Source organism: Dermacentor albipictus, chromosome 8 (assembly GCF_038994185.2).
Source record: "Dermacentor albipictus isolate Rhodes 1998 colony chromosome 8, USDA_Dalb.pri_finalv2, whole genome shotgun sequence".
Taxonomy (NCBI): domain Eukaryota; kingdom Metazoa; phylum Arthropoda; class Arachnida; order Ixodida; family Ixodidae; genus Dermacentor; species Dermacentor albipictus.
In genome coordinates this window covers 71062298-71088886 of record NC_091828.1, presented here as the reverse complement: position 1 = coordinate 71088886, position 26589 = coordinate 71062298, and the positions used below count along the sequence as shown (strand labels likewise).

Genomic DNA, 26589 nt, shown 5'->3' with positions numbered 1-26589 from the left:
CACCATACATTGTAGCTACACCTCCCGCAATTGTGGGTTGTCGTGTGGAGAAACCAAACGTCAGGAGGCGCTATAATCGTGCAGGGAAGACAAATATCAGGGGATGTAAGAGACAAATGTCCCTGCAAGAGGAAGGGAACAGCGGATGCATACTGATGTTCCTTCTGTCCTGTGCCCTTCCCTTTCATTCTTAAACGTGCTGGAAATATTTAGTCAAGTTTTCTACTAGCCTTACTTTCTGCATTAACCAATAGGGATATGCATAGTAAATAAAGGCACATCTGCTGTCAATATGAAAACGTTTATAGTGCACATGCTGCTCTGAAAAAGGGGGAAAAAGCCAAAAAAGTTCCAAGGACCTCTTTGTTCTGCAGAAGTTCTCATTACAAATTAAAAGCATGCCTTGTTTGCATAGGCGAGAGAACATTACCATTCCCACACCGATGGAATTCAGAATATAAACTATGATTCTGCACTGAATAAAGGCATGGTGACACAGTAAACATTCGTTTATTTCATTCGTGGTTAACTCCGTGATTAAGTGGATAATTCAGAATTTTTTTCCATTCTCGTAAAATGCAAAGTAACAAGGTTATGATTTATTTACAAAATAAATAAATGATATTTTGGTGTATATTCATAGCGATATTTGTAGGCTTAGTGGCTTGAGCTTACGTGCTCGCACCTTCGCTTAGTCTTGTTATTGTTTACTTACCTTGTGCATCATTGGACGTGGGTAGTCCAGGACAGGCTTGAATAGCATTAACATTAGCATTGCATTGCATAAGAAGCAAGAAAAGTGTACCTGCAATGTCTTGTTCTTGGCTTACGTGTTTCGAATTTAGTGCATTAGGGACCACTCACAATAGTGGCGATGTGCTCTTCACAGTTAATATGTTTTGCATTGCAAACATATACGTGTATAGCCTCTCACCTTGTGCAGCATGGAGCTCACCACATGTTTTTTTTTTCTTTCTCCGACTCTCCCTTGGCAGAGTATATTGCATTGTGCCCTAGAAACAAAGAAATTGGGGATCATGGCTTTCTTCAAGGTGAGTTGGAATGACGAGAAGGTTGGAATGGCTACTGGAACAGTGCATCTGAACTTGTTCCATTCACTGTATGTACGGTACTACAGTTGGTCTTCTTTTTTGAAATATGTAGTTTTTGTGCAGGGCACGATAAGGCTTTTATGCATTTGTCTTGGGCTAAATGCTGGATTTGCATAACTATGATGCAACCATGAATATTTGCTGGTTTACAAGAAGAGTACTGTTTCGACAACTAGGAAAGTGAAATATATTCTTGTTGTAATGTTAGTGCATTATACTAATCTAGCTAAAGGTTTAAGAAGGACGTTTAGCATAATGTACTGTGCTTATTGATAGACTACTCATTGTACTGCGCCAAAACATTCACTGTTCTGTGCTTGCTTCGAGTAAGACCCATGATTTTTCCTATGCTTGGGTCTCTGTGGGAGGGTGGTGCGAAGTGGTAGCTGCCGTGACCACACTTTATTTAGGCGAGCCAGCCACAGGGGCCGCGGGATCTCTGGAATGGCCGATACTGCGGCCGCTATGGATGAGCACGCGTGTTCTTTTTTCATGCTACCTGCACGTGAGCTGTCTGCTTCGCCAGCTTTGGAGGTGATAGTTGCGCCACTTCATCTCTTTAGTACATTGAGAGGTAGCTTTGCTGCAAAGTTGAGTCATCTGATGGTCATGGTTGCTGCGTCTTACCATGTCAAATTAAAAAGAGTGCCTCACTGTTGTCCAAATGGTACCAGCATCAAATTCCCACTACAGTAGAACGTCTCTGATATGCTTTTAGGGTCAGTGGAGAAAAAAATGTGTGATCCCAGAAAATGCTACACCAGATAATACTTGTAGCAGCGCTGCTGATGAAACAAAGGCCACTCTCACAGTAAACCATAAGTTGAATAGGTAGCCAACAAACTTTCCATAACCCACTCAGTAAAGCTTGTTATCGCTGTCTGGTCGTTAATTTATTGTTAAATGCTTTTTCAGAGCTGTCTAGCAGTGAATCAGACTTAAGTGAAGTGGGTAATTTTCATCTGGTACCTTGATCGAATCATCGATAATACAAACCTTTTTTTGAGCCTCGCAGCCCTCTTTCAGTTTTCACACAACCTCCTACAGTCAACTTCTGTTTATTTGATCCTGACAGGAACAACAAAACTAATCAAATTGCCTGGTGGGTTGAACTGAAAAGCAGGAAAAGACTGAAACGCCATCGATTCACTTGGCAGTGTTTGATTTTAAAGTTCTGTTCATCGCAGTACAGCCGTGTTACGTGGTGACGCACACCAAGTAAGAAGGGATGTACTGTTGTGAGATTTGGCATGTGTTCCTTAATTTACACATGTACATGCGCCATCAGTGGTCACAGTACGATCACTGAGGCACATAAGTTTACTGGCGGGTCTCTTCCGAGTTTTAGATAAATGCCCACTCATTTGTTGGCTTTAAACGTCTCGAGTTTCCGAGTTTTATCACCTTACTGCCTTCCTTATGTTGTAATAGCAATTGTATGGGCACTCCAGCCGCATTTCTGCCTCTTCATTGCCATCACCGTGACGTTCCGTATAAAGTGCGAAGGCGATAAAACCATTGCCGTGTGCCATATGCTGTATGTGCGATCGAGAAATGTGGGCTGGAAGCGTGCCGTCTCCTGTCACGTACGAGGCAAGGGGTCAGGCGAGGAAGGAGAGGTGTTTTTCTCTGGCAGCTGCTAGGGTGCCTCGATGTCCTCCTCGCCTGCCGGTGCTTACACAGTGGAGACAACTGCGGCGTCTACTGTGGTGTTGGGCGCACAAATGGCGAATGCCGTAGTGGGCGCCTCTGGCCGATGCTGTAGGGACGCGTTGCCGATGTTCGTGTGTCTTGAAAGCAATTTGCAATGTTTACAGAGTACACGTAGTGCCGGTAGCTTCGTATGCACTATCTTTTCAACGTTTTATTCGTGTTGAAGCAAGAGATGCACGAAGGTCAGTGTGCTTGCTGCTGCCGCGATTCCTCACTTCAGAATATTTACAGCGAGTTTCCACGCTCATCAAGCAAGATGTCTTGATGTTTACCTGTGCGTGCATAACATCATGCTTATTTAGTTAGAACATGTTGGCGGTCTAGTTGGTTTTAATTCATGATAGAACGTGTAAGCGCAACTGAATAACAATGTAGAAAGCAGACACACAGAGACACTGTTGTTTCTATGTCTGCTTCTTCCTATATCCTCATTTAGTCATGCCTAAATATTCTATCATTGTTAATTTAGTTAGTAAGCGAATGTTTCCAAGTTTATGTAGGTACTAAAGCTACTGTCCTTACTTCGTAGACCTATCCACTAATTTGCTATTGCAATCGGTGCTTACTCTTTCGGGCGAAACTGCGACTCTTTATTGCTAGCTTTTCCAAAACACAGATGGTATTTCTCTATATCTGTATCAAAGTAACCACACAGGGTATGAAAGGCCATGAGACAGCATTTGCGAATGTGGGTTAAGGGTTACTACTTGTGACTTCATCCACATCCTCTAGGCTTTCCACTTTATGAGCTGGGTTGATATTGGCAACTAGCAACGATCTGAACATGGTAATTTCAATCCTGCACTGCGCAATAATTTTTCAAGGTGACGATTTTCAATGGTGACATGTGATCGTCAACATGGGCATTGCCAACGGACAATGATGCATTGGTGGTGTACTGTCACAGTTATTGGATGTAACTAAAGTGTATGTAATGCACATTACCCTTTGGAAACTAGGCGAGACCAGTGCTTCAGAGCGTAAGAGCTGGATGAGCATAATAAACAGGGATCTATCAACGAGGTTCTATTGTACGTGTTGACCTAATTTCTTCTCTCTCTCAGCCTTCCGTAATGATTCCAATACCTTTTCTTTCTTTTTCCAGGGTTACATCCCAGCGTTTGTGCGACTGGGTCCACACACCATCCTGACTTGGGTCTTCCTTGAACAAATGCGCCTCAATTTTGGCATTGTCAGGTTCACACACTGATCTTGCAGCGCCTCTTCACCATGCTTGCGGGTCTGCGATGAGGGTGTGCTGCATTATCTGTGTCATCAACCACGAGCCCACCAGCAAAGTGACTCCCCTGTCGACCTTGCGCTGTTGCAAAAGCGCCCCTTAAATGATAGCGATGTATTAGAGCAAGACGGTTTGGCATCTGGGCAGGAAGTGGCTAGTAGTTTCACTTTGTTTTTGTACTTTCATCTATCATATGTCGCTGCTTCCGCTCTTCACACTTAGGTGAGGTTGTTGCTGCCTTCGCACGTCTTATTTTTTATATTCACTATATTTTTTCTACTGGGACTGTCAATCCAGTTTCAACACATCGGTAAGTTTGAAGGCGAATATAAATTACTTAGATTTATCACGAGCCATGTTGTTATGTCCAGTGCTTCGATACAAGGATGATATGAGGTCCATTCTACTGCGTTGGACTGATGACCAGTGCTTTTGTGTTTAAGTATTTCACACACTATACCATCACCAGTCAAGTAAGAGCTGTGTTTGCATTCTAATGTACAATGCATCGATATCAGGTTGATGTCACATTTGAAACATGGGACTACTGATACAAGTTCTACATTATTTATGGCTATGTTGGCAGCACTGCGAAGACTAGCAAATGATTCTTATTTGTGCCTAACATTATGATATCGAGATAAATGTTGGAAGTAAGACTTGTAGCCTCAGGTGTTTTAAAGCAGTCCTTTCTAGACTGAGGGCCATGTTTGAATGTTGTCTATGCTATGCACGATGTAGAAGTAATTCGCTACATGAAAGCTATGAATAGAACATCATTTATTAAATTTAAGTGCAAAACTTTATGCCAAAATAACGAGGTTCCCAGGACTCTATATTTGTTTGCTACCCATAGTATTTTCTTTAAGATTGTGTACTTATGTATTGACTAGGGACTACCTTGGTTTATTGAACTCACTAGATTTCAGCAGCTATTATGGAGAGGATTTGTCTCAAGCCATTGGTTGTGCTCAACACTAATGGCGAGTGTAATTCTCGTGGTCTGTTACTGATGCGTCAATGTTTTCTTTCTGCGGCCACAGCATGAGTACTAAAGTTTGGAATGGCTTCTGTTGTCCTTAATCTTGCACGTTGGAGGTTAGGTTTTTTCACTAATTTCTCAAGATCTGAGCATGAGGCAGTTGTGATGACATTTTTGTGCAGTTATTAAGTTAAAATATTCTGCCTTCCTCGGCTTATGCCAGATTGACTAACCTCTGCCTTTAGCTTTGTCACCCAACACTTTTTGTGTGTGAAAGGCAGTGCTAAATCGAATAAGTTGAGACTCTGTATAAATGTCATCTGGACAGTAAGGGTTGTGCTGAATTTGGACAGACACCATCAAGGGTGACAAATAATCCTTAAAACGATATCTCTGTCCACACATGAAAGCCGTGGCAATTCATTTTGAACAATACTTCTGTAGGTGGCCAAAACTTCAAGTTCCTCATTTCTTGCCTTGGTCAGAGTCTGTACTGTTACATTGCTAGGCTGTTGCCACTACCGTTGCTGCTCTGGCCAATTGCCAGCATTTGCATATGCTCACTAGCACATGCTACCAGCAAACACTAGTGCTGTTGATAAAGCTGTCTGTATTATTCTATTATGCAAAGTTCTTCGGTTATCTTCTGCAGGGTTTACGCCTGTGCATTAGAATGTTCATGCTTTGCAGAGAAGTTGTGATGAAACTTCTACTTCTTGTTTGATCACTGCTTTTGAATGGTTTTTAAGAGAGAGCTCATGCACGTCTTCTAAGCTGTAGAAACCCTACCACAGGGTTCTTGAACATAAAAAAACATAATGAGGTAAATACTTCCTGGGTACCAAAGCTTAAAAGGGTTCACATTTACACATTTGGTGCCATGCTATTATGATAGTCCTTTACGATAAGCAGTGTAGACAATATTTTAGGCATTAACTTAGAAAATCTCAACCATTTATTGCAAAAGTCAACCTTAATATAAGCGCTATACAAGAAAAAAATATGTCTCTGACAAAAAAAAATGAAAATTGCCAGAAAATGAAAAAGTATCTTCGACAAGCTAAGCTCGTCCTTAATTATCTTTAGCGCAAATGGGTGGAGGAACTCGGCTTGCCCATGACACAGAAGGCATTCAAATATTTAGGAAGCTTAAGTGCTTTGCAGTATTTTTCGTAGCATTTAGCAGTCTTGAACCTTCTCTTAATGCAAAAGAATGATGCCGACAGTGTAGTCAGAGTACTCATAATATTTTTGTCTACGTTTTGACTCCTGTCGTCAATGCTGCTTCATAATGTTAACCTGAGACAATCTTATGCTATTCATTTTCATGTTTAGGCTATATTTGACTTCTTTAGGTCATGTACTGCAAAGTAGAAGCTGAGTTTTGCACATGCCAGGTTAGTATGAATGTAAGCCTTTCCCCTATGCATGAAATTAAATTATGGCATGACAGGGAGGGGGGCTGGCATATTTCTGGTGTTTTGTAACACATTGACAAATATTTTTGCCTTATTGTTGAAACTGGTGACGGGCACTATATTTCGCTGGCTAATACCTTAAATTCCTTATCTCTCTGAAAGCCATTTGAGTATTTGATTGATTGTGTGAGAGTATATTGTGATTAATCTAGTCAGTTATGTGGGCACATTCAACATAGTGGATATGATCCAGGTGTCTCCTCTTTTCAGCACAATAATAAAAAAAAAGCTTTCTTTTTTTCGGAGTTGAAAGTTTGTCAGCACTTAAATAAAAGTGCACTTTATCATCAAGAAAAGCTGGCACTGTCACAGACATTGTGATTATCTGAAATGAAATGGAAATTTGTGTTTTAATATTGGAAATAGGGCACATCTGCATGTTTTGGGGTACCGTGGTGTTTGATAAATGTGCATGACTTTATGTTGTTTCTTGTCAAGGTGTTTAGATAGTAACAAATATATATGAATACTTTTATTGATGTGAGTTGTTTCCAATTCCTTGCCTACATACTCAAGTATTAACAAGTTAACAATGTTGCAGTCCAAATGCATCGACGCTTTCTGAATTGTGGGACTGCCTTACTTGGGGCATATGCTGAAGTTGCTTGCTTGGAACTGAAAAACATTTTGTGTGCTTAAGCATGCGTCACTACTTTGTGGTATCCTGGGAAGATTTAATAGCTGAACAATGCCGAGTGTTAAAACAAACTGTGGCTTGCTTTAGTAAGTTGTTTAAGCCGATGCTCGCAGACATTGCTTAACTGCCACATTTTGTGCGACCATTAGCCATTCGGCAAAATATGACCTGCACCCTACTATTTGGCAGGTAATGAATAGTGTTTACACAGAGCATGGCCCTTGACATCAGAGATAAGCTACCAATCCCGGAGGATATGCTGCATGTTAGTTGCAACCTTATCGACTAGATAGATTTGTAGGCCACCCCTTGTATCGTGGGGCTTACAGGTGTCGCCTTGCCATGGAGAAAGTTAATGTCGCCTGCATTTTCTTTATGCCTGTGCAATTGCACCGCAGTGCCACCTAGAGGGATGCAGCAGAAATGTTGTGCAGAAGATAGAAGCGATGCCACTTGTGACTTCCCTTCATTGTGTGTGATGTGGCAGCAAACGCGTCAAATTTCGTTGGAAATGTGCAACATGTTTTCGGTACAATATGAATTTTGCTGGGAATGTGGGCCATGTTTTCACGGAGCTCCTAGGCGCAGTTCGAAAATTGCCCTAGTTATCTAGTAATCTTGCTTGACAGGGTTTAGAAAAGAGTCTTTGCGAGGCTGCATGATGTCTAGAAGTTAATAGATATCAGGCAGGCGAGCTTGACAATTGCGCTGACATCCCAACTTACAAAAAAGTGTGACCAGTTTGCACATTCCAGTCGTGTGGATAGCAGATTTTTCAAGGCCATTACCTGAAGCCATCTTTGTTGCGAGTGATTTAGCTTGATGACTTCATATCAAATGCAACCTTGGCACTGGTGTTTCAACAGAACTTAAACGATTTTGCTTTGTTCAAGAAGTCAGAACTGTGAGAAACTTATCGGTTTAAATGCTATATGCCACAACCGGTATGATATTTGATGCTTTTGATTTGTTACTACTACAATGGTAGAAATGGTTCCGGCATGACTATAGCGCCTTGGGTATTCTTCGTAATCTCAGCCTCATAAATCCTGTGTTGAGAACATACAAACTAATTCTCTCCTCAGCGTAGTGTTTCTATGGCTGTGCTCATATTATTTGCATCTTGTGTCCTTTGCTGAGGGGAGAAACTGAAGTGTACGAGAATGCTCTGACGTTAACTGGTGTTCTACTAATGTTAATTTAATTTTTGTACCTGAGTTTTTATATTGGTTGTGTGTTATGCAACCTTTTTTGTTAAGTTTGTATTTTATCATTATTTAGTAACCTCTCCTCAAGAATAACTTGAATTTAGCAATCAGAAGTTCCTTTAGCTGTGCAAAATAATCACGTGTACCTAAGGCCAAAATTTTTATCTTATTTAAGCATCTTTTACATATTGGCTTTTAGATATGAACGTCTTGTGAACGAATGTTATTGTTTATTGGTTTCTATATGTTGCCTTGTGGGCAGCCCTCGGTGGTGGCAGATGGTGATAGAGAAAATCCTGCTCACTTTTTGTGGGCTATTTGAATCTTTTGTGGAGTGCTGCCTACTTATGCTTCATCTCACAAGTCGTTTGCAGCACTGTGGAAGCTGCAAGACTCCTAAGCCACTAGGCAGGGTGAATGCCTCTCGAGATGTGCTCATCTGTATATCCTGCTCGGTGCCTGTTGAATTCGCGGTATATGGCATGCATGCGCAAAGGTCCTAACAGGTCGTGTATAGCTGTAACATGTCATGTACCAAGCAAAAGCACAACCCTGTAACCTAGCCATTAATCAGACATTTATGCCTGGTACAGTATTTTCACTGTGTAAGGATATCTTTGAATGCCCCATACTTTCTGCAGTGCTGCAATAAAAAAAAATTTAATTCTGGCTTTTTACGTGCCAAAAGCACAATTTGATTATGAGGCAGACCGTATAAATTTTGACCACCTAAAGTTCTTCAAAGTTATCCGGTCCAGCGTACATGGGTGTTCTTGCATTTCACCCCTATTGAAATGCGACCACCGTAGACAGGATTCGATCCCGCGCCTTCAGGCTTGGTAGCGCGACGCCTTAGCCACTGCACCACCTGGGTTGGCGGTGCTGGAAGTGACTTGTGAGGTGGAGTATAAGTTGGCATATTTCACAGGGATTTTGAAGATCAAAAGTGTATCTTTCAGGGCGAGGGATTTGCCAAGGTGCAAGAAGCTAAGCAGAAATTAAAGAACCGTAAGCTTGTTTCACTCAGTATTAGTGAAAATTTTTTCTAATTGCACTTGTTGGTGACTTCGCTGCTTGAGTTGCGATGATACAGTGATGTGAATTGTAAAGCTGAACTTATTTTCATGAAAGTGTCTGCTTTCCTCTGTACACATTACGCTGTGAAAAATAGTCTGTTCAATTTCATGATTTGCCAGGTCATTGATGTATACCTTTAGAACACGTTGGACTAGTTAGTGTATCTCCCGTAGCATGAGCCACTGTGCAAATAAACATGACACGAACATCCATGGTCACTCTCATGTTGATGTAATAGGTTCCTACCGCTTCTTGCACACCTTCTGTGTTTGCATTTTCCTAAAACCTCATGGAAAAAAATTTATGGGATGGAATTTATGTACCGAAAGGCTATTTGATGCTAAATCACACACACATGCAAAAATATTTCTTATCAAAGTAACTTTGCTGTTCATGTTTTGATGACAAAACTGACTGATCACCAAATACAGAAATGGTTTTTATTGTAGCTAACTTAAAGTTAAGCCTAACCTGTTAAGTTCCACAAAACTGTTGAACACGGGAGCCCTTCCCTACAGCCTTGATTCTGTGTAATGTATGCAATGAATATCACTTCATTTAATGAGAAGGAACGTCCAGACTTGGCCCTTGAAAAATGTGGCTTTTCTTCGTAGGCAGCACAATAGGCTAGTACACTGTGGCATATTCCTTTGGGTTCTGTTCATTTTCACACTGGTCATTGTTACTGATATATAAAGCTGTATTCGAGTTTTGCAAGCTGTGATGTGGCTCATCGCTGCTTGTTGCTTGTGTTCTTGAACCTACGCACAGTGGCTCACTCAGTGGATTTCTGTGGTGTGCTGAAGTTGTCACTCATAGCATACTCCGTGAGCTATGGAGGTATTCTGTAAGAGTCCACCTAGTGGACATGTCCATTCCGTCTGCTGCTGCAGTGCTGATTGGCTGTGGCACCTCGCTGCTGCAGTGCTGATTGGCTGTGGCACCTCGCTGCTGCAGACGCATAGCCCAGCCCAGCCAATCAGAACTTAACCAGACGAAATGGACATGTCCACTAGGTGGACTCTTACGCAATACCTCCCCTGAACACCGGTGTCCATTGTGATGTGTTGTTTAAAAGAGCTTGTGTACAGTATTGCTGCCTTGCTCATGTTGCTCTGTACTGAGGAATGCTTCTAATCTCAGGAAAACTGCCTTTCAAATCTTTAGAAATGTAGGTCTAGCAAAGAACAATTTGTTAGGGGTATGGCTGTTGCACTGTGTTCTAGCATTGCATAGTTGCTTGCTTAGGAATAGAACTTGTTTAGGTAGTAGAATTAGAACTGCTAGATCGCAATGTAAGGACTGTGCCTGAATTGTAGCAGAAGTACAGGAGGTAAATGGATTTAAGAATGGAATAGGAAAATAGGGAAAAATATCCACTACTGGCCTCAGTCATAGAAAGTTTTGCTTCTTGTATGCTGTGATCCATTTTTTTTTTTTGCATGAGGCACTGAATTACCCTTTGAAAGAGTTAAGGCTTGGCATGTTTGTATTTCATTGCAGTAGACCAGTGTATAACACTGTTCCTGTGTTGTGTGCTGGTCTTCTACAGTGCAATTATAGACCATCTTAACTATCAAGCAGGCTATTCTTGCCCACAAAAGTGAACGTGTCTGCAACCTTGAGGCACTGTTTTCTTCGCTGAAAGCGAGCTCAGCAAAGGTTTGCAGTAACCCGAAACATTGTGTCGCATAGTGTTGTTTCACAACTGTGTATCGTTTTGTAGTGGCAAAAGTATATTTTGGCATGCCTATGCATGGGAACACTGTTGCCATTGGCACATTGTCACATGACTAACTAGTTCATACTGGCAGCTATTATTTATAGCACACAATTAGATCTCTGGATATGGTGTGATTCACCTAGGTAGTGAAAACAATAATGCCACGTTGTTTGTTTAACAGAACTTAAGAGCATGCAAGGCTGTCTCACAGCACTGAGAACTATTAAAAGCATTAAGTATTACAAGCATTTAGGCATGTGGATTTAAAACAGGGGCAAAATTTTCCATTGCCTTATGTGTGTACATGTGTATGAGCATTACCTGACCAATTTACTTACTCCTCAAATTAATGTGTCGAGCTTGAGTCATGTATGTTATATGTGAAGGTGGTGCTGGCCATCTAATCACTAGACATAAGTGCCGACCATAGGGTGCACATTGCTAGAGTATTTTACCGTGTCATCACTCAGCTTCGGTGCACCTGGTTTATGTTGAATGATCACTGCACCGAAATTCCTGTACTAAAGCATTCCTTTAGACACTGATAATAGCGGATACACCATAGTATTCGTTTTGGCCATGATAATTGCTTGGTGATTGGGCAGCTTGAAATAGACATGCCATTTCTTTACTTGTTTGAAACGAAAATGTGTGTGGTTGTCGATTTGACCTTGCTTCTGGTTCTGCGAGGCGTTAGCCAAGGCGTTATCTGGTAAAACATTACCACAGATATGCCTGCTTTTTTGAGTGAGCTGTTGTTATGTCTATGGTCAGCACTCTGTCTTAATGGCTTTGATGGTTCTCTGCAGTCATGTGAGCACTTCACCGCTTCTCTTAAGAATGAAGAAACTATTGCATCGAATAAAGAACATATCATAAATGTTGGTTTGCCATCAAACCTGCTTTTTTGGAGATGCTCTTTCAGTTTCAAAAGGAGAAAACCTAGGTATTGATGTACTGTATATTACTGTGGTTTTGCTTGTGTGTATACTGCCAGTTGAGCATTGTGAAATGAGAATCATGAATATATTTTTGTGACACTGTTCTTTCATTAAAAGTAGACTAAGAAAATTTTATTTTTATCTTTGTTTAGATTGCTCTAATGGGTATCAGGGTGGGACATGCAAGGCACAAAATCAGCAGTTGCGTAAGCGTATTTTTGTACAGTGTTGCCCAGTTATGCAATAATAAATGTTGTGGTGGTGTTGAGTGCTCTTGTTTCTTTTACGTGGTGTTTTCATACCTACATATGTAAGCACCCCTATCGGTAAGATTCCGCTAAATCTGATAGTCTGCTGCCATGTGAATACTTCATTCCTGTTCAAAGGGTCCCTGAAATGGTTTGGACAAATTTTGCAAATGCGTAGGGTACAGCTACAGTAAAACATTAGTGCCACAAATTAAGTGAAGGGCCTCTTATTAAGACAGCTATGGACAATTACAAGTTAACCTCCTCCCTAGCTGTGCTTTTTCTCCTAAACTCGTTCGCTGAGTGATCGAGGCTAAACTCCACCTTCACTGACTCCGTGTCATGATGTGGCATTGTGGCGTCTATTTCTGGTTGTCTTGGAGCCAGCACGTAAAGCCTCTGCAACATCTCCATTGTGCTCTGGCAGCAACTGCATACTATTTTGCTATCGGGCGCAAAGGGAACTGATGATCGCGGCTCAATCTTGTGCGCAAAAGGGATGAAAGCAGGGAGGCAGCACGGGAGGGAGGGGGTAGGGCGGCTTCTACTCCGCCAGCAACTGCTTACTTTGCGCCTCGCATGCCGTAGAAAAAAATGGCTGGCAATTGAAACGCACCTGAATGGCGAAGCAATTAGCATGCACGGCTTGGCCGAAACACATCTTGACATTTGGAGCAGCCACCTGTTGTTGACAACTTTGTATGGGAAGGGTGCAACAGAATGACTGAATCAAGGAAAGGCAGAGGCGTAGGCATGCTAATTAGGCGAGGTCCGAACTGGCAAAGGGTAAACAATACATGTAAGGGGCGTTTATGGATTATCAGCACATGGGCAATGCAAAAAAACGGCTAGGAGTAGCTTACCTCATACCTGTAGTATACAAACAAGTAGTAACAGTAGAGATTGATTGCATTAGAAGTGATAATGAGTTCAAGTAATCAGACCAGGTAATAATGGTGGGAGATATGAATGCGTACATGAATGATTTAGACAGATATGCTGATTCTAACGGTTTTCTAGTGATGGATCTGCGATAAACAAAAATCTTATAGTAAACAGGGAGAGTGTCACGGGCAGGTAATGTGGCAGTGCGGAAATAGGCAGTCGTGCATCAATTAAGCTAGCCTCTGAAATGGTCTATGAATGACTAGACCAAATGGTGATGGATGAACACGGAAGAGATAACCTAGATAGTGATCATAAGCGTTTGACCTTAAAATTTAGGAGATACTAATGCTAAACATGAACTAATAGCATCAGAATTTGTAAATATGAATGAACAGCGAATAACAGATTGCACGAAAACGTAGAGGACAAAATGGAGGCGTGTCCTGCAACACTCTGGGAATATAAGGAACTGGTAGACGTTGCTGAAGAAGACAGAGAAAAAAAGCTCGGTGCCCTTACACTCTGTGAAGAAGGATGATCAGCGTAGCTGTGTATGTGGGCCCCTTAATGGCGAACTGCACCTCCGCCGCGGGTTCGCCCGGCATTGCACTATATTCGGGATCGGCCCATGAATGGGGAGTGCTTACCGCCTGCTTCCCCTCCGCTGCGGGTAGACCCGGCATTGCGCTATTCCTTTGGGATCGGCCCACGTATCGGGAGTACTTAACGCCTGTTTCACCTCCGCCGCGGGTAGACCCGGCATTGGGCTATCTTTGGGATCGGCCCACGTATGGGGAGTACTTAACGCCTGCTTCACCTCCGTCGCGGGTAGACCCGGCATTGCGCTATCTTTGGGATCGGCCCACGTATGGCGAGTACTTAACGCCTGCTTGACCTCCGCCGCAGGTAGACCCGGCATTGCGCTATCTTTGGGATCGGCACAGGTATGGGGAGTACTTAACGCCTGCTTCACCTCCGCCGCGGGTAGACGCGGCATTGCGATATATCTTTGGGATCGGCACACGTATGGGGAGTACTTAACGCCTGTTTCAGCTCCGCCGCGGGTAGACCCGGCATTGCGCTATATCTTTGCGATCGGCCCACGTATGGGGAGTGCTTAACGCCTGTTTCAGCTCCGCCGCGGGTAGACCCGGCATTGCGCTATATCTTTGGGATCGGCACACGTATGGGGAGTGCTTAACGCCTGTTTCAGCTCCGCCGCGGGTAGACCCGGCATTGCGCTATATCTTTGGGATCGGCCCACGTATGGGGAGTGCTTAACGCCTGTTTCAGCTCCGCCGCGGGTAGACCCGGCATTGCGCTATATCTTTGGGATCGGCACACGTATGGGGAGTGCTTAACGCCTGTTTCAGCTCCGCCGCGGGTAGACCCGGCATTGCGCTATATCTTTGCGATCGGCCCACGTATGGGGAGTGCTTAACGCCTGTTTCAGCTCCGCCGCGGGTAGACCCGGCATTGCGCTACATCTTTGGGATCGGCCCACGTATGGGGAGTGCTTAACGCCTGTTTCAGCTCCGCCGCGGGTAGACCCGGCATTGCGCTACATCTTTGGGATCGGCCCACGTATGGGGAGTGCTTAACGCCTGTTTCACCTCCGCCGCGGGTAGACGCGGCATTGCGATATATCTTTGGGATCGGCACAGGTATGGGGAGTGCTTAACGCTCGTTTCAGCTCCGCCGCGGGTAGACCCGGCATTGCGCTATATCTTTGCGATCGGCCCACGTATGGGGAGTACTTAACGCCTGTTTCAGCTCCACCGCGGGTAGACCCGGCATTGCGCTATATCTTTGGGATCGGCCCACGTATGGGGAGTGCTTAACGCCTGTTTCAGCTCCGCCGCGGGTAGACCCGGCATTGCGCTACATCTTTGGGATCGGCCCACGTATGGGGAGTGCTTAACGCCTGTTTCACCTCCGCCGCGGGTAGAACCGGCATTGCGCTATCTTTGGGATCGGACCACGTATGGGGAGTACTTAACGCCTATTTCACCTCCGCCGTGGGTAGACCCGGCATTGCACTGGGCCTCTTCGATTTTTCGGAGTGCTGGCCGCCCGCTGGCAGCCAGATGGCAGCCAGCTAGTTCCGGTTCTGACAGGAAGTCACGTGGGCTGAGATCGCAAGACAACCCGAACCTGCCCGAAGTTTGCAAAATCGAACGCCGGTACAGCTTGCCAAATGTAAACATGCATGGAGCCTAGCCCAAGTAACCACGGATATCCGTGGGACGTCCACCATAAGTCCCAACGTCCATCCATCCGGATATCCAACACGGACGTCCGTGGGACGTACAGGAAAAGTCCATATCCTGTTTGGATGTCCGAAGGACATCCCACCGGGATGTCCATGGGACATCCCATTTTGAACGTCCGCTGGCTGTCCATAAATGGGCATGCCCAGGATATACACTAGTGAGTTATATATAAACTAGCATAAATATATTGCCGGAAATTTTAGTTCGTTCATATTATATTTGTTTATTTTTGTTCTCTATCGGACACAGTTCATTCTTTTTTCAAAGCAAAATAAATATATTTCCAACTTGATATCAATTCTGCCCACTTTAACATCGCAGTATTAAAATACGATTTTTTTTCTATCGGTGGGTCATACAAACAATTTGTAGTTTGCTTTAAAAAAATGCTTGTGGATGACTAGCAGAATATATAAGCGCCCATTTGAAGCCACTTATTCGACCTAGAGCCAAGCACTCAAGTTATCCCTCATTATGAAAAGTTCCTGATCATAGAGTTTTGGTCCTGACCTCCGAACATGTAGGTTCAGGTTTATCATTGAAACAGGAAGTAAAACACGTTGTTGGGCTAGTTGGTGCATTGTATTAAGAAAAAACCAGAAAAAAAAAGACGGACACAGGAAACATACACAAGACAGGCCTCTTCCAGCCTCTTTCCTGTCTTCTCGTATGTTTCCTGTGTGCGCCTGTTTTTGGCTGGTTTATTAAAACAGGAAGTTGTCTGCAGTGTTCAATTGTGCATACAATAATATCATTATAGGTAACAAAAACAAATCTCAAAGGCTACGCTTTTGGTGGCTGCGTGCGTTGAAAGCGATTACGAAAGCTATAATGCGTCAGAGCCGCCATGCATTGACAGTAATCTCAAAGGCTATGTTTTTCTCGCGCCGACAGCTTTAGCAGAAACTAAAAACTCGAAAATCAGATACCGAATATTCCCAGAATAAATAAATATTTCACTGTGTATTAATAGAATATTTTAAAAACCTATATATGTTTGCGTAGATGCACGTGCCCAAGTAACCACGGATATCCGTGGGACGTCCACCATAAGTCCCAACGTCCATCCATCCGGATATCCAACACGGACGTCCGTGGGACGTACATGAAAAGTCCATATCCTGTTTGGATGTTCGAAGGACATCCCACCGGGATGTCCATGGGACATCCCATTTTGAACGTCCGCTGGCTGTCCATAAATAGGCATGCCCAGGATATACACTAGTGAGTTATATATAAACTAGCATAAATATATTGCCGGAAATTTTAGTTTGTTCATATTATATCTGTTTATTTTTGTTCTCTATCGGACACAGTTCATTCTTTTTTTCAAAGCAAAATAAATATATTTCCAACTTGATATAAATTCTGCCCACTTTAACATCGCAGTATTAAAATACGATTTTTTTTCTATCGGTGGGTCATACAAACAATTTGTAGTTTGCTTTAAAAAAAATGCTTGTGGATGACTAGCAGAATATATAAGCGCCCATTTGAAGCCACTTATTCGACCTAGAGCCAAGCACTCAAGTTACCCCTCATTATGAAAAGTTCCTGATCATAGAGTTTTGGTCCTGACCTCCTAACATGTAGGTTCAGGTTTATCATTGGAACAGGAAGTAAAACACGTTGTTGGGCTAGTTGGTGCATTGTATTAAGAAAAAAACCAGCAAAAAAAAAGACGGACACAGGAAACATACACAAGACAGGCCTCTTCCAGCCTCTTTCCTGTCTTCTCGTATGTTTCCTGTGTGCGCCTGTTTTTGGCTGGTTTCTTAAAACAGGAAGTTGTCTGCAGTGTTCAATTGTGCATACAATAATATCATTATAGGTAACAAAAACAAATCTCAAAGGCTACGCTTTTGGTGGCTGCATGCGTTGAAAGCGATTACGAAAGCTATAATGCGTCAGAGCCGCCATGCATTGACAGTAATCTCAAAGGCTATGTTATTCTGGCGCCGACAGCTTTAGCAGAAACTAAAAAAACTCGAAAATCAGATACCGAATATTCCCAGAATAAGTAAATATTTAACTGTGTAATAATAGAATATTTAAAAAAACCTATTTATGTTTGCGTAGATGCACGTGGAAGTGTTAGAACCTTGGCAAAGCAGAACGCTGCAGTCATCCAATCCAATCCAAGCTCTAGCCATCGTCGCCACGCCATTTTTTCATTCTGCGATCGTTTTAGGGCAGCGGAGCAGCGTTTGTCACCTTCCGTGCCTGCCGAAGTCTCCTACTCAGCTACCAAGGTATGACAGCTACATCGATTTCTTTTTTAATTCGTTTGGGTATTGAAATGTGTTTTCTTCACAGGTGCCAGGATGCCTAGACTGCGGGAGAAGCCGCACGCGCGAAAAAAGAGCGTCGCTGGAAACAAAGACGATATTCGAGGACTTCGGATCTCGCACCGGCAGCCAGCAGTCAACAGCTCGAGAATTCGCAAGTCTAGAACTGTGCAGTGGCGCGTATACCCCGCACGCATGCATTAACATGTGCGGTCGGGCTGTCCCTGCAAACATTTGTACGCCTTGTGATGTTGGTCGCTGCACCGAGGCGACATCGGAAGTTCAGGACGGTGGTTGTGACACTACGCTCACTAAGGACAATGTGCCTTGTTTCCCTGATGGATATACTCTACGTGACGCTTCGGATGGTTCACTTCGCTGTGAGAACGGAACAGGATCCCTTAGGAGAGGTGTACGCACAAGTCAATGCGGGTTTTCTGGTAAGCAGGACCCCGGAGTCTACATTTTTCTTTAGCTACCGCGGACTCTTCATTGGCGCCCTTTTGATTCTCCTGGCAAAGAGCTTCTCCTGGCTAATGCGCTCATGATCAGAGCTGTAGCCGTCAGTAGCAGCAAGATCGCCTGCTGATCTCTACGAAAAATAAAAAGCTCCTTTTAAAAAAGTGAAGAATATATTAGTTGTTTTTATCTACAAGTTTGTTTAATATCGTGAGAATATGGTCACTACGGCCACGGCGGGGACATTGTAAACGAGAGTACGCATTCGATGGCCAAGTGAGTTTTAATAATTGTAAGAACGCACTACGCCACGAGAAAGATCTATTGTTTAAAGAAAGTGAAGAATATATTGATTGTTCTTCACTAATAGTTCGTTTAGCCACGTCAGAATGTGGAGACATTGGGAATGAGAGTACGCATTTGACGGCAAGTTGACTTACGAGAACGCACTACGTCGCGAATAACATTTAAGCTGCAATACCATTAAGCATGTCCGTGTGGCACCCCGCGAATGACATTAAAGTTTAAGGCATTAGCCAGTTAATGTCATTTTTTGTGCCCGTGTCGCAGAGTGCTAGTGAAGTGATGTAGTCAAGATTAATTCCTTCATGTCATTTCTGTTGCTTTCGCTGCTTAATAATGCTAATTGATGTATTTTTGCTCTTTCTTTTTATTCCATGCTGCAAACACAAATGTCAAAGCAGGGTGGGCAATAAGTATTTTTTGTTCTGCTGTTCTCTACCTTGTGTTGTGCTATTGAAATTGCAAGTTTTCTTCTTTATCCGTGTATTTATTTGTTCTTTGAACAGTACGCATATATCTGCTTATTGGTCTTTTTATGTATATGTATAAGGTGACAATAAACGTTTAATTGTATTTGGAAGTTGGTGTAAGTTCATTTCTCGTTTATTTAAAACAAGAATGCATTCAAGCATTAGACCAATGTAATATATGTATATATAATGGTCCGGTGCTTGAATGTGTCCCGGCCACTACTGTCGCTTCAAGGCATGTGTATATCTGGAATATCCCCGGGAAGACACACACACACACACACACACACACACACACACACATATATATATATATATATATATATATATATATATATATCCTGAACGTCCCCTGAATGTCCATGCTGGATGTCCGCGTCGGACGTACTACGGATGCCAAAGCGATTACCTTTGGATTCCCCAGGGACGTCCCTCGGACGTACGTCGGACATTCATGGATATCCCACGGACATCCCGAATATCCAGAAAGGACGTCCGTCGGACGTCGCCCGGATATCCGTGGTTACTTGGGTGGAAGTGTTACAACCTTGGCAAAGCAGAACGCTGCAGTCATCCAACCCAATCCAAGCTCTAGCCATCGTCGCCACGCCATTTTTCATTCTGCGATCGTTTTAAGGGCAGCGGAGCAGCGTTTGTCACCTTCCGTGCCTGCCGAAGTCTCCTACTCAGCTACCAAGGTATGACAGCTGCATCGATTTCTTTTTTAATTCGTTTGGGTATTGAAATGTGTTTTCTTCACAGGTGCCAGGATGCCTAGACTGCGGGAGAAGCCGCACGCGCGAAAAAGAGCGTCGCTGGAAACAAAGACGATATTCGAGGACTTCGGATCTCGCACCGGCAGCCAGCAATCAACAGCTCGAGAATTCGCAAGTCTAGAACTGTGCAGTGGCGCGCATACCCCGCACGCATGCATTCACAAGTGCGTTCGGGCTGTCCCTGCAAACATTTGTACGCCTTGTGATGCTGGTCGCTGCACCGAGGCGACATCGGAAGTTCAGGACGGTGGTTGTGACACTACGCGCACTAAGGACAATGTGCCTTGCTTCCCTGATGGATATACTCTACGTGACGCTTCGGATGGTTCACTTCGCTGTGAGAACGGAACAGGATCCCTTAGGAGAGGTGTACGCACAAGTCAATGCGGGTTTTCTGGTAAGCAGGACCCCGGAGTCTACATTTGCTTTAGCTACCGCGGACTCTTCATCGGCGCCCTTTGATTCTCCTGGCTAATGCGTTCATGATCAGAGCTGTAGCCGTAAGTAGCGGCAAGATCGCCTGCTGATCTCTACGAAAATAAAAAACTCCTTTTAAAAAAGTGAAGAATATATTAGTTGTTTTTTTCTACAAGTTTGTTTAATATCGTGAGAATATGGTCACTACGGCCACGGCGGGGACATTGTAAACGAGAGTACGCATTCGATGGCCAAGTGAGTTTTAATAATTGTAAGAACGCACTACGCCACGAGAAAGAGCTATTGTTTAAAGAAAGTGAAGAATATATTGATTGTTCTTCACTAATAGTTCGTTTAGCCACGTCAGAATGTGGAGACATTGGGAACGAGAGTACGCATTTGACGGCAAGTTGACTTACGAGAACGCACTACGTCGCGAATAACATTTAAGCTGCAATACCATTAAGCATGTCCGTGTGGCACTCCGCGAATGACATTAAAGTTTAAGGCATTAGCCAGTTAATATCATTTTTTGTGCCCGTGTCGCAGAGTGCTAGTGAAGTGATGTAGTCAAGATTAATTCCTTCATGTCATTTCTGTTGCTTTCGCTGCTTAATAATGCTAATTGATGTGTTTTTGCTCTTTCTTTTTATTCCATGCTGCAAACTCAAATGTCAAAGCAGGGTGGGCAATAAGTATTTCTGTTCTGCTGTTCTCTACCTTGTTGTTGTGCTATTGAAATTGCAAGTTTTCTTCTTTATCCGTGTATTTATTTGTTCTTTGAACAGTACGCATATATCTGCTTATTGGTCTTTTTATGTATATGTATAAGGTGACAATAAACGTTTAATTGTATTTGGAAGTTGGTGTAAGTTCATTTCTCGTTTATTTAAAACAAGAATGCATTCAAGCATTACACCAATGTAATATATATAATGGTCCGGTGCTTGAATGTGTCCCGGCCACTATTGTCGCTTCAAGGCATGTGTATATCTGGAATATCCCCGGGAAGACACACACACACACACACACACACACACACACACACACACACACACACACACACACATATATATATATATATATATATATATATATATATATATATATATATATATATATATATATATATATATATCCTGAACGTCCCCTGAATGTCCATGCTGGATGTCCGCGTCGGACGTACTACGGATGCCAAAGCGATTACCTTTGGATTTCCCAGGGACGTCCCTCGGACGTACGTCGGACATTCATGGATATCCCACGGACATCCCGAATATCCAGAAAGGACGTCCGTCGGACGTCGCCCGGATATCCGTGGTTACTTGGGTAGCTGCCGTCCACACGGAGCCCGTGCGCAGACGAAGGAGTGTGGAACGGTCCCGTCGCAAGAGGCCGTTCTCAGGGAGGAGTTTTGGGGCGCGGTTGGTAGCTACCCTGCTACCCGGGTGGCTGGATGTGAGCAGCTGTTTGAGTCTCTGCCTGGAGAAGTCCGATGCTGCGACTGCTATGGTGAGTGGAACGGTCGGGTGGTGGGCGGCCTTAGCAAGGACATCCGCCTCCTCGTTTCCAGCGATCCCTACGTGGGAAGGCAGCCAATGGAAGGAGATGGCTCCTTCCACTGGCTGCCACCATGCACACCAGCTTGCCCGTGCTCGACTGACGGCCTCGCAAACCGCTCAGCAGGGTCAGTATAACGCTCGCCACCGTGACGTACAGTTTTCGCCTGGTGCGCTCGTGCTTCTGTGGTCGCCCTCTCGCCACGTTGGACTTTCAGAAAAGCTCCTTTCGCGATACACAGGGCCCTACCGCGTGCTGCGCCAGGTGATGCCTGTGACGTACGAAATTGCTCCTGTGAGCTCAAGCTCGTCCTCTACTCTGGCCTCTAGGGATTTCGTGCACGTCAGTGGGTTCAAGGCCTACTACAGTGCTTCCGAGTCCGACCTTTAGTCGCTCCGAGGCGGCGCTTTTGCCGCCGGGGGTAATGCTACGGAACAGTGTCTACAATGACGAAGAGGCGAGCAGTGAGAAGGCGTCGACGATATATATATATATATATATATATATATATATATATATATATATATATATATATATATATATATATATATACATATATATACATATATATATATATATATATATATATATATATATATATATATATATATATATATATATATATATATATATATATATATATATATATATATATATATATACGCGGACGCCGCTTAGGCCGAGACGCGGCAGCGGTATCGACGGTGGACGGGTGCGTTAAGATAGCGTGTGCTCCACGTGCACGAGGAACGCCTGTACAACCGAGGAGGTTGCAGTTGCGCTCACTTGTGCGGGTACAAAAGCGGGAGTCATATTTTGCGATGGCATATTAGGTATCCGAAATTTTAACAAAAGGAGAATCTCGGATGAGGCCCTCCAAATTCTACCCAAGAACCCTCCTAGGAGGGGCATAACATTTATGTAGGTACCGGCTCATGAAGTCCCAGGTAACAAAGTCGCTCACGAGCTCGCCCGAGCACTCTACCACCGGGCAACTCCAGATCAGCCAGTTCCAGGGATCAAAGATAACATCATCACGTGCAGGTAAATTGCAGATCATTACAAAGCCTAAAGAAGAATCCTTCCGCCTCCGCATTGGTCCCTCTCTCTGGAGGACGCTCGCATTTGGTGGCCCCTCCAGGGAAAGAACTATACATCACTATATACTTAACTCAGACGAGGGACTATAACGACGCCCTCTGCAAAATTCACCATGCTAGATCAAGTAACCTGGGAATGCGCTGGCTCCCCAGGGGCCAAGTAAAGCATTGACAGTAGAGAAGCTTGGGAGGCCTTGTTCCAGAGCGAGGCTGAAGACGACCAGCGTCAAGCAATCCGCTTGGCCGTTGAGGCAGCGAATACTCACCGTCCTCAATGCGCGGGAGCTGCTTCATGCTCCCCCCCTACCTGCGTGTAGGTCAAGAGGCAGGCACCCCAGCTCAGTGAAATAATAAAGTTTTTAATCAGTCAATCAATCAATCACGGCTATGTGATGCAATCGCAACGCCAGCGGTGGTTCGTCACCAGCAAAAGGGGTCACCCCTGTATCAAGGCAAATCCAATCTCATTTACTACAAATCACATTCGCTGATAAAGCCATTCGTTTGCTGCCACACGGTAAAACGTAGTGACATTCGTCGTAAGTGACGTTTACAAACGAATGAGTTCCTCAAACTCATTCGCACTCGTTTTGGAACCGAATGTGTATCCTTGACACCACGAGCGTACAGGTCATTTTGCAAACAGTACATGCTTCTTTTATTTTTGGTTTACGAAAATATATAATATTCTGTCAATTACATTGCCAAATTATTACTTTAACGACATTGAAGTGCGTCACAGTGCATAACTATAGAAAGCGACTCTCAATGCAGTGACTAGACAGGTGACTTTAGTCTTCGCTGCGGCAGTCGAGTTGGTTCGCACCGGAGCATCGGCCGCGGCCACTTCGATAGACTTGACGTAAATGAATCCACGTGTTTTCCTGTGGCACGCGCCAAGAATGTGGATATTAGGAACCCGCATACACATCAGAACGACGATGACATGCAACAGTCGTTCTCGTTGCTCTTTAGCAGATGTAGCGGACGCGCCCATCGTGCTTTTCACCATGATGCTTACTCTATCTTCGGCTTGGCTTCACTGGACTTCGTTAGCAATGCCGACAAGTTAGTGATCGACCAGTACGGTGTGCAAGGGATGATTACATAATCGAGTGGAATTTAGCATGTTGCAAAATCATTGTTCGACAAAAGCGGGTTTGAGTCTATTTTTGCTTGTGCTTTTTTTACTATTGTCATTGCCATAATTTTTAAATGACGTCAGTTTTCGTCGTGTGACAGCGCGCTGTGATAATGACATTTCTCGCAACAAATGTTATTTGTTAGAAATGACATTAGATTTGCCGTGTGACATCCGCACCCAATAAAAAAGGAGAGCGAACGAAATAAAGTGTTTTTATTTTTCTCTTTCACCGGCACTTTCACTTTGCGATGCTCGCCGTCACAAGTACACGGTGTGTTGACGTGCCCCTTGTCAAATTTCTGTATCGGTCCGCATACGAAGGCTAAAAAGATATGCGCACATACAAAATGAACACAAGGGTTGTAATTAACAAAGAGAACATCAGACATCCACCCTTTCGTAGCCATTGCTACAATGGAAACCCATGCGGGTTCCTCGAAAGAAAAGCCTCAGAGTTGAAGAAAAATTCGTCCTAGTCCGGAACTCCAACCCGGCACCACCGCCGTTCCGGGGCAGCTGCTCTACCATGTGAGCTAACCAGGCGGCTAGCAAACGGCAGGGCGAAGTCGAATTAGTCGACAACACGAAGCAAAGGCAAGTGTTTGACGTAGTAGTGCTGCGGAAACCTGCGAGGTGGAGAGAAGTAATGTATCAAGGGAAAATCAGACATCCATTGGTTCGTAGCAATTGTAGCAATTGTAATTCTTAGCTCACGGGTTCCCGCAGAACGTCTACGTCAAACAAGGGTTGTAACTTAAGAATGAAGCCACAGTGGGAGGCTCCGGGTAAGTTTTGACTACCACGGTGTCTTGGACCTGCTCCCAAAGCTGTTTTACATTCCGCAATTTATTGTAATACCCCCGCCATGGTAGGCAATCAAACACTTTACCCGTGACCCTCGCACTCAGCAGGGTAACGCCGTAGCCGCTGAGAGAGAGAAGTCATCTTTAAATGGCTCACTCTAAGTCGTCGCTGTTGGCGTCCAGCTGGGTTTCAAGTGATGGTGCTCAGGCGGGTTGTCCGCACCCGATTGTGTACTTTTTGTGGGCCACCAGCCATGGCCATATAGTTGGGCACAGCTCTCACGCTGGAGTGCTTCAGCTCTTCCAGGTATAATGCTTGGGGAAGATGGGGTGGGTGTACGAGTTTAGAATGAAATTTCACTGACCTTCAAATTTCATCATCTTGAACAACCGTTAATATCTGCAAAAAACTGGGGTTTGCAGTCAGTCATGTCAGGTACATTGCATCACACCTGAACTGGGGGAAAGGAGAGAAGGCTAAGTTAAACACACTTATGCGCTCCGGACTCAAACGGGCTCTGGAACTGGAGTACCAAACTCCTCACAAGTTAGGACTTCATAACACTATAGATGAGCTCACTGAGGCGCATCCGATGTAAGAAATTGCAAGACTCTCCAACACTAAGCCAGCGTGCAAAATTCTAGATGATGTCGGAATACTGCCTCGAGGAGGAGACGTCTCCAAGTTCAATATACCCAAGCAGGTGGAGAAACAATTACTTGTGGAACCCACTCCTAGAAGTATTCATCCTGTCCACAACAAGGGCAGAAGGAACGCCAGGGCCAAATGCGTTCTGGGTAAACTGCACCAACAACAAAGCTCAGCTCTTTTTGTCGATGCAACATAGATCGGGGAACTGGTACGCTATTGCCGTGATCGATGAGAACGGTAAATTAATAAGCGCGGCGTCATAAAGAACGACCTCAATTCATGCCGCCGAAGAAGCAAGCATAGAACTTGCAATTACAATGAGGAGAAGCTCCCCGATTTTCTCCGATCCCCATGCAGCTAATAGGAACTACCCAGCTGGCTTCGTCTCAATGGAAGCACACAAGTTACTTACGCAGTCTTAATACTCTTAATTATGAGCGACTGGATAGCTCCCACCTTGCCTGGTTTCCGGCTCCTCAGGGCCACTCGGTCAGCCCCAGTGGCTGCAATCCTAACGAGCAAGCTCATTCTGCTGTGGAAGATCTCACATGCCGCGCATCAGATAAGAAACTGCTCCAAGATGACTGCGGCTCCCACAAAGATCCACTTAGTGCTTTTCACGAGATCACCTCCCGCTATAGGCACGGCAATAGGCTTCTTCCTCCCCCCCATGAGAAGCTCAACCGAGCTCAGGCAGTCACATTAGGAATGATTCAAACTAAATCTTATGCCACACCTTTTGTGCTTAACAAAATTGACCAGGATTTTCCAGCGGAACGTAAAAGTTGTACACACACTCCGTGTCCATTTGGTCGTATGTTCTGGCTGTGCCCCAACAAAACGGCTTCGGATCTCAACAATGAGGAGGACTGGAGTCGGCGCATACCCACCGAAGTGCTCCTATCAACTACTGGCCATCCGGAGAGCTCACGTCATTGGGAAAGCCTTTGGACTACCGGTGCATACGTGGGCGGAGCCACCGACTTAGCCTGGGGGCTTTTGCCCTCGGGCCCTAGTTTCTCTGGACCAAAATAAAGTTCTTGCCGTGCCATGCCATGCAGTGGGTCCTGCCTATCTCCGGTGTTAACAATATATAT

General features: G+C 44.2%; 1 protein-coding gene and 2 long non-coding RNA genes across 6 annotated transcripts in view; all 3 read left to right on the top strand.

The window, feature by feature from the left end:
- Dic1 (Dicarboxylate carrier 1) overlaps positions 1-12379 on the top strand; it is a 54506-nt gene extending 42127 nt beyond the window's left edge. For all 4 annotated transcript variants that reach the window (XM_065455628.1, XM_065455636.1, XM_065455644.1 and 1 more), the window contains exons 9-10: positions 996-1052; positions 3931-12379. In XM_065455628.1, coding sequence (XP_065311700.1) covers positions 996-1052; positions 3931-4035 — 162 coding nt within the window. In that variant the 3' untranslated portion in view covers positions 4036-12379. The remainder of the gene's footprint in view (positions 1-995; positions 1053-3930) is intronic.
- Positions 12380-17613: 5234 nt separating this feature from the next.
- LOC135920693 (uncharacterized) lies at positions 17614-19150 on the top strand. The gene is made up of 2 exons (XR_010570287.2): positions 17614-17772; positions 17837-19150. It is a non-coding gene; the product is annotated as an uncharacterized lncRNA (long non-coding RNA).
- Positions 19151-19419: 269 nt separating this feature from the next.
- Positions 19420-21095, top strand: LOC135920682 (uncharacterized). The gene is made up of 2 exons (XR_010570286.2): positions 19420-19738; positions 19803-21095. It is a non-coding gene; the product is annotated as an uncharacterized lncRNA (long non-coding RNA).
- The last annotated feature ends 5494 nt before the right edge of the window (positions 21096-26589 follow it).